The sequence below is a fragment of the Lagenorhynchus albirostris genome, chromosome 2 (genome assembly GCF_949774975.1).
Source record: "Lagenorhynchus albirostris chromosome 2, mLagAlb1.1, whole genome shotgun sequence".
Lineage (NCBI taxonomy): Eukaryota > Metazoa > Chordata > Mammalia > Artiodactyla > Delphinidae > Lagenorhynchus > Lagenorhynchus albirostris.
The window spans coordinates 57,853,479-57,862,773 of NC_083096.1; the positions used below are offsets into that span (position 1 = coordinate 57,853,479).

General features: G+C 39.7%; 1 protein-coding gene across 1 annotated transcript in view; it reads right to left on the reverse strand.

Annotated features, from left to right (window-relative positions):
• The window catches only part of FMO4 (flavin containing dimethylaniline monoxygenase 4), a 31,195-nt gene extending 30,466 nt beyond the window's left edge, over nt 1–729 (reverse strand). Inside the window, 1 exon segment of the mRNA XM_060133305.1 lies at nt 468–729. Coding sequence (XP_059989288.1) covers nt 468–516 — 49 coding nt within the window. The 5' untranslated portion in view covers nt 517–729.
• Between the last annotated feature and the right edge of the window lie 8,566 nt (nt 730–9,295).

The window sequence follows — 9,295 nt, forward strand, 5'->3', positions numbered from 1 at the left end:
TGGTTTGGTTTGAATCCTCGCTTCATTTATTTACAGTATGACCTTAGGCTAGTTGTTTATCCTCTCTGTGCCTCAGTTTTCTCATCAGCACAATGGGAGTGGAAATAATAATACCAATTTAAAATATTTGTTATGAAATTAGATGACTGAGATATGTTGGAAGGGTGATAGAAGTGTGTCTGCTACATAGTAAGTGCTCAATTAAATTTTGCTCTTATTATTAGCTAGTGGAGCCAGGACCTTGATCCCCTTAAGACTTTAGATCCTCTCAGTATTAAAAGGACTCTTTGCTAACACCTAGTCCCTCTGAAATGCTAGGAATTGCAACAAGCAAAAATGTTAGTTTTTATTCAAAGCGTCTAAAGTTCTAAAGAATAGCTAGTCATGGACCATGTCCTGCCAGCAAAAAAGATATTACATGCATTTAGGGGAGGTTCTTAACTTTGCACAGAGAAAGGTTGACTCACCATAATACAGAACTGTGGTCATATGGTCATATGGAAATGGGGATGCCATGTTGTCAGGAAAGAATGGAGGAAGTGTGAATGTGTCATGGGGATTTATAACCAGTTTTTCTTGCTTTTATGTTTTGGGCTTCTGCAAACATCAACATAGCTTTTGCTTTGATCAGATGGGCTAACCACCGAGTTGATTTCAGCAAATCAGGTTTATGTCACACGGAAGACTTTGAAGTGTCAGGTGTTCTCACTCTCAAGTGCTGCCTTTCCCTCAACCCTCGTGGCCAGTCTGAGAAACACACAAAGAGTAGTTGAGACCTCAAAGTACTTGCTTTATAAGATATACTTAACTGATTTGACTTTGCCTATGAAGACATGGTACTTTTTGAGGAGAGATCTTGCTGTATAACTCTTATGTGACTTTTGTAGTGTCATGACACTTACCATAGTGGTGTTTGCCTTGAGGAACCTAGGGAGAACATATTTATTGAGCCCTGAATACCAGTAAATGGGAAAACATATAGCATCATCACTGAACACGACTTAAGGCCACTCTGCTAATAAGAGGTTGAGTCTGGAGAGACTTTGGGTATCTGAGTATGAGCCTGGATGTGCACATCTTATTGGTCTGAGAGCCTGAAGTGTCCTGTGATTCCTGCTACTAAGCCTCTTCCCTCACCTGAGCTCAGGTTTGCTGCCACACCTTCTGGTTGGGCTTGGGGGATTTTGTCCTTTTGGTTTTGTAGTTTGCCTCCTAGCCAGATCAGAACCCCCAGGCACAAAACCAAAGTGAAGTTACTGACTTTACAGAGGGCAGAAGAAGACTGCTGAGCCCTTGGACCCTTCGGACTCACCTGGTTCCAGAGGAGGATCTAGGCAGGGACTTGCAACAAGGATCAGAGGGATTTCTCAGAGCTGCCTGTTTCCAAATCTTACCTGCCACCCTACCCTTTGTAAGGTTGAGACCTTCACGCCTGGCTTCATTATTTATAGCAAAATTTACACTTTTCCCCCTGGGACTTTTTGTTTATTTAGAAGTCTCTTTTGATTTGGAAGAGTTGGGCAGGCTGCAATAAGAATGGACTTTGGAGGCAGCAGAACTGGGTTTGAACTCTGTCTCTGCCACTGACTAGGCATGTGACCCCAAACAACCCACTTACACACCTTAAGATTTACTGTTTGCAAATAAGAAAAATAGCCATACTGAAGGATCGTTTGGGTCTTAAACAGTGATAATAATTACACAGAACTGCCTAGCACCAAATATTTACTCAGCATTCATTTCCCACCTCCCTAACTGACTCCCTCCTTTCCTCTCTTCCCGGGAAAGACAGCTCATGCAGATAAAATTTATCAACAAGTTTGGAAACATATAGGCAAACATACCTATGACTTCCTTTGGATTGAGTAAAAGGTTTAGGTGGCTTTTAATCAGAAATAAATGGCCTCCACCAATAAGAACACTTAAACTTCCAGGGCACTAGGTAGAGGTCTGGAATTGGCAGATCCCTCTGTGCTGTGTTTTTGCAATAATAATATGAAAGAAATAGTTGTTAATTGATCTGGTTAAAATGCAAAATGTGCTGCAGTGAACAGACTGGCAGCAAATTAATTCACTCAACAGATGCACCCTGTGTACCTCTAAGGGCAGGTACTGAGCCAAGCGTGGGGACCCCCAAGATGATTAAGAGCCAGTGACTTAAATAATAGTAATAAATATAGACCCAGTGACTGTCCACAGGAAGATGCCACTGTATGGAGAGAGGCTGACACACATGATATCATGTGGTACGTCCTGTAATAGCAGTGTGCTCTGGGTACAAATGCTTGCAGACACTCTTGGGCTGCTTAGCTATGCCTGGAGATCCAGTTAGAGACACATAGTAGGCTGTATTCTTCCTGGGCAAAAACACCTTGTCCTTTACAGACTGACTTAGAGACTGTTTACGTGCCAAATAATTGGTGTCCAAAGTAGATGTGAATTGAAAGGCAGGAGAGAAGACTGCAGGCTTGAAGGGGCGGGAGGACATAAGGTGTGTTAAGCTCTTTGTAAACTGTAAAGTGGGCTATAAACATAAGGTCCATTGTAGGTCAAAAGGTTGCTGACATTTAGTTCCTTAATCGAAAGAAGCTCTAAACTACTGAACTGGACGTTTTTTTTTTGCATCACGTGGGCCTCTCACTGTTGTGGCCTCTCCTGTTGCGGAGCACAGGCTCCAGACGCACAGGCTCAGCGGCCATGGCTCACGGGCCCAGCCGCTCCGCGGCATGTGGGATCCTCCCGACCGGGGCACGAACCCGTGTCCCCCGCATCGGCAGGCGGACTCTCAACCACTGTGCCACCAGGGAAGCCCTGAACTGCACTTTTGAACAACATGAAAACCCCATCCCATACCTGACAGACCAGAAAATGCAGGAATCATTTTTGAGACATGGAGAGACTTGGATGATTAGCAAATTATGTAGCTGATTATGATTTATATTAGTTTGGACTTGGATCTACTTATATTTCTTATTATCACTCTACCAGTGCTCTTCCTTTGCTACGGTATTTCCTAACATAACACTTGTGGAGTATTTTGTGTTTCCCAGTGCCTCACAATTCCATCTCATCCAAAAGATGAAATCAGAAGTGAGCCTGGAATCACAGACAGTCCCATGATTCTGTTATTCTCACACACACCTTCCTTCAGGGTGGTTTTCCCCTACAACATAACTTTGTTTCCTTAGCACGTTCCTTTGCTTCCTGGTTTTCTCTAATTCTGCTGCTTTAACCCTAATCAAGAGGCTCTCGAAGGAGAAGATCACATTCATTTTTAAGGAGTGTACTCACCAAGGAAAGTATTCATCCTCTGTGAAAGCAGCTTCTGGAAACATTTCCCCATAAAAAAAAAAAAATCCAGGACACTTACCTTGTTGGCATAGAGCAGATATTTTGACAAATTATTTCTCACAGCCCAAAGCCAAAGATAGTGTTTGTCTTAAAAAAAAAATTCCAAACACAAACTCCTTGTTCTAAAAGAAAAATAAAAAATAAACTAATGCTGACTTTAATCAAAGTACTCTCGGTTTAAAACAGAAACCATCCGTTTTTCCTGTCATGCTAGTGACAGCAGAAAGTATACTCACCGAGGAAAAAAAAGTTGTGTAGGGCAACAGCTTGATACTTCCGTGTTCTCGAAGGAGGGCTAAATGACGAGTTAGAATAAAGCCGTCAGATTCGAAGGCCACAAACGACTTCTGCCCCTTTCCCCACCCTCCTAAACGTCACAGTTCCGACGGAGCCCTAAACTTAAAGGGGAGCACGTGGTAAGCGACTGCTCTTCTCATTGTAGCCTTTAGAGGGCGCCAAGTCACTCCAAACCACGATCCCCAGTGAAAACAGACGTTCTACGTACTAAATTCTGACTCTTGAATTAGTCCCTTGAACCATCATAGGAACTGTCCATAGGAGAAAGTCAATTAGGTGACTATCACGTCATCAAGTTCTCCCAAGTCTAGAGTTCCCTCACCCCAGAAGTGTGATTTCAAAATTCAGAACTTATAAGGAATTTAAGCTGTTTCATCCTTTTGGAAAGGGTTAGCAGAGGGAGCTGGTAAAACCTGTTTGAAAACCTGTTTGAAAAAGCGTAAAATTGTTTTTAGGTATTAGCCTAGGGCTAATATCTCAGAAGAGGAATAATTACAGAAGTAAGCACTGAGAATAATAATAGGCAACATCTTTTTTTTTTTTTCCTTCTCCATTGAGTGCTTGGAAACAAGCATAAAATACCATCTTAAGCTCATTAAACAGTTTCCAGACCAGGGGATCAAATGCAGATGCCCACAGGGGTCATGAAGGTAACCCAAATGAGGGAAGAGGGCCGAGATAAGATCTGACTGGAAAGCACATCCCCCACCTATTAGGTTCAGCTAAATGGTGTAATTTGAGAGCATAAGCCCCAAATTGCAAGGTTTTAGGTTCCTTTCAATAGAAACTGCAAATTCAGATTTTTATATAAAATCTTCTATTGGCAACAAATTAATTTTTCTTTTGAAAAATATTAAGCCCACAGAAAAGTTGAACAATTTTATTAATGCACACTAATGTATCCTTCACCCATTTCATCAACTAGCAACCACTTGACACATTGAAATTGTCTTCCCCCTCTCTTTCTTTCTCCACACGTACAGACACACACACACACAGACACACACACACACACACACACACACACACACCTGTACACACACATCTGAAAGTAGTTTTCAAACATCAGGATGCCATCAGGATATTTCAGCACATATTTCACAAGAGTAAGGGCATTCTCCCTTTCTATACTAAGAAAGTCAGTATAAATTCAATAACATCATCCAACATACAGTCCAAATTTCTCCAATTGTCCCCAAAATGTTCTTATCTAGTGGTGTACTGGAGCTGGCTTGCAGAGTGAGAATATGCATCTCTTCCAAGTTCAGTGATAGCTTGGCATTACACACAGTAATGCTCTACACAATAGCTTGACATTGTTCATGGTGGGGGTATTTACATCATGGAAACAGGCAAACACTACAAATCTGTGATCTCCCCACACCCCCAGCCATTTTTTTTTTTTTTTTTTTTTTTTTTTTTGTGGTACGCGGGCCTCTCACTGTTGTGGCCTCTCCCATTGCAGAGCACAGGCTCCGGACGCACAGGCTCAGCGGCCATGGCTCACGGGCCCAGCCGCTCCATGGCATGTGGGATCTTCCTGGACCGGGGCACGAACCCGTGTCCCCAGCATCGGCAGGCGGACTCTCAACCACTGTGCCACCAGGGAAGCCCTCCCCACCCATTTTTAAAACATTTATCTGTATACCAGTCATTTTAGGTTCAATGGCTTTATTGAGGTATAATTGATATACAAAAAATCTGCATATATTTAATGTATATAATCTAATGAGCTAGGACATATTCATACATCTGTGAAACCATCACCCCTCAAGGTAATAGACACATTCATTACCTCCAAAAGTTTCCTCATGCCCCTTTGTTTTTGGTAAGAATACTTGACATGAGATATACCCACTTAATAAATTTTTAAAATGCAAAAGATATTGTTAACTACTGGTACTACGTTGAACAGCAGATCTCTAGAATTTATTCATCTTGAATAACTGAAACTTTATATCCATTGAACAAGGACTCTCCCTTTCCCTCTCCCCCCAGTCTCTGGCAACCACCATTCTACTGTCTGCTTCTATGAGTTTAACAATTTTGAATACCTCATATAAATAGAATAATACAGATTTGTATTTTTGTGACTGTCTTATTTCACTTGCAGTAATGTCTCTAGGTTCATCAATGTTGTCACCCATGGCAGGATTTCCTTTTTTTTTAAGACTGAATGATATTTCATTGTATGTATATAACACATTTTCTTTATTCATTCATCATGGACATTTAGGTTGTTTCCATATCTTGGCTATTGTCAATAATGCTGTGATGAACCTGGTAGTGCAAATATCTTCTTGAGATCCTGATTCAATTCTTTTGTACAAATACCCAGAATTAGGATTGCTGGATGATATGGTAGTTCTAGTTTTAATTGAAAAAAAAATTTTATTTGCAGTATAGTTGATTTACAATGTTGTGTTAGTTTCAGGTGTACAGCAAAGTGAATCAGTTATATATATACATATATCCACTCTTTTTTTTAGAAGTTTCTTTTCCCATATAGGCCATTACAGAGTATTGAGTAGAGTTCTCTGTGCTATATACAGCAGGTTCTTATTATATATATAGTAGTGTGTATATGTCAGTCCCAATCTCCCAATTTATCACTCCCCCCCATCCCCTGGTAACCATAGGTTTATTTTCTACATCCGTGACTCTACTTCTGTTTTGTAAGTAAGTTCATTTGTACCCTTTTTTTAGATTCCACATATAAGCGATATCATATTAGTTTTAATTTTTTGAGGAACCTCCATACTATTTTCTACAGCTGCTGTACTATTTTACATTCCCACGAACAGAGTAGAAGGGTTCTAATTTCTTCATATCCTCTCTAATATCTTTTATTTTGCTTTTGATAATAGCCATCTTAATAGGTGTGAGGTGATAATCTCATTGTGGTCTTGATTCACATTTCCTTCATAATTAGTGAAACTGAGTACTTTTTAGTATACCTGTTGGCCATTTGTATGTCTTCTTTAGAGAAATGTCCATTCAAGTTCTTTGCGCATTTTTAAATTGGGTTATTTGTTTTTTGCTATTGAGTTGTAGGAGTCCCTTTTGTATTTTGGTTGTTAACCCCTAATCAGATGTATGGTTTGCAAACATTTTCCCTTTCTGTAGGTTGCCTTTTCATTCTGTTGTTTCCTTTGCTGTGCAGAAGCCTTTTAGTTTGATGAAATCCCACTTGTCTATTTTTGTTTATGTTGCCTGTGCCTTTGGTGTCATATTCAAGAAATCATTGCTAAGAACAATGTCAAGGAACCTCCATACTGTTCTCCATAGTGGCTGTATCAATTTACATTCCCACCAACAGTGCAAGAGGGTTCCCTTTTCTCCACACCCTCTCCAGCATTTATTGTTTGTAGATTTTTTGATGATGACCATTCAGACTGGTGTGAGTGATATCTCATTGTAGTTTTGATTTGCATTTCTCTAATGATAAGTGATGTTGAGCATCCTTTCATGTGTTTGTTGGCAATCTGTATATCTTCTTTGGAGAAATGTCTATTTAGGTCTTCTGCCCATTTTTGGATTGGGTTGTTTGTTTTTTTGATATTGAGCTGCATGAGCTGCTTAAAAAACTAAAAATAGAACTACCATACGACCCAGCAATCCCACGACTGGGCATATACTCTGAGAAAACCATAATTCAAAAAGAGTCATGTACCACAATGTTCATTACAGCTCTATTTACAATAGCCAGAACATGGAAGCAACCTAAGTGTCCCTCGACAGATGAATGGATAAACAAGATGTGGCACATATATACAATGGAATATTACTCAGCCATAGAAAGAAATGAAATTGAGTTATTTGTAGTGAGGTGGATGAACCTAGAGTCTGTCATACAGAGAGAGTAAGTCAGAAAGAGAAAAACAAATACCTTATGCTAACACAAATATATGGAATCTAAAAAAAAAAAAGGTTCTGAAGAACCTAGGGACAGGACAGGAATAAAGACACAGACATAGAGAATGGACTTGAGGACACAGGGAAGGGGAAGGGTAAGGTGGGACGAAGTGAGAGAGTGGCATGGACATATATACACTACCAAATGTAAAATAGATAGCTAGTAGGAAGCAGCCGCATAGCACAGGGAGATCAGCTTGGTGCTTTGTGACCACCTAGAAGGGTGGGATAGGGAGGGTGGGAGGGAGGGAGATGCAAGAGGGAGGAGATATGGGGATATATGTATATGTATGATTCACTTTGTTATAAAGCAGAAACTAACACACCATTGTAAAGCAATTATACTCTAATAAAGATGTTAAAAAAATTAAGCTGATTTTAAGGAACCGATTTCAAGTTGCATTCTCCTAACAGGGCATTTTAAACATTATTTTCTTCCCTAATTTAACAAGGTTAGCATTAAAAGCAGGTAAAAAAAAAAAAGAACAATGTCAAAAAGCTTCTCCAATATGTTATTTCTTGGGAGTTTTATAGTTGCAGTTCTTAAATTTAAGACTTTAATATATTTTGAGTTGATTTTTTGGCATGGTATAAGAGAAGGGTCCAGTTTTATTACTTTGCATGTGGATATCTGATTTTCTCAACACCATTTGTTGAAGAGACTCTCTTTACCCTCTTGTGTGATCTTGGCAGTTTTGTCAAATATCAACTGACTGTATATGTGTGCGTTTATTTCTGGGCTGTCTATTCTGTTACATTGGTCTCTATGTCTGTCTTTATGCCAGTACCATACTGTTCTAAACACCATAGGTCTGTTTATTCGTTCTAACTTTGTTTTGTGTGTGGCGTCTTTAAGGTTTTCTATATGTAATTCATGTCATTTGCAAACAGATAATTTTACTTCTTCCTTTCTGTTAATACTTTCATTTCTTTTTGTAGCCTAATTACGCTGGCTAGAACTTTTAGTACTATATTGAATATAAGTAGCAAGAGTGAACATTCTTGTCTTGTTCCTCATCCTAGAGGAAAAACTTTCAGTTTTTCACAATTGAGTATGATGTTAGCTGTGGGCTTGCCATATATAACCTTTATTATGTTGAAGTAAATTCCATCTACATCTAGTTTGTTGAGAGTTTTAATCATGAAACTGTTGAATTTTGTCAAATGATTTTTCTGCATCTATTGAGATGATCATGTGATTTTTATCCTTTATTTTGTTAGTGTGGTGTATCACATTAATTGATTTGCATACATTGAACCACACGCCACTTTTTATGGTTATATTTCTCCTGATTAAAGAGCCAATTGAGGGACTTCCCTGGTGGTGCAGTGGTTAAGACTCTGCGCTTCCAATGCAGGGGGTCTGAGTTCGATCCCTGGTCAGGGAACTAGATCCCACATGAATGCTGCAACTAAAAGTTCGCATGCCTCAACTAAGGAGCCAGTGGACCACAACTAAGAAGCCCACATGTCACAACTAAGGAGCCCTCATGCTGCAACTAAGGAGCTGGTGAACCACAACTAAGGAGCCCGCAAGCCTCAACGTAGGAGCCCGCCTGCTGCAACTAAGACCCAGAGCAACTAACTAACTAACTAACTAAATAAATAAACATTAAAAAAATAGCCAATCAAAGTTTATAAATTGCATTTAGCTATTAGGTCTCTTTAGTTTGTCCTATTCTGTGATAGTTTTCCAGCCTCCAAAGGGTCCTGTTTTAAGAATGATCAGCAT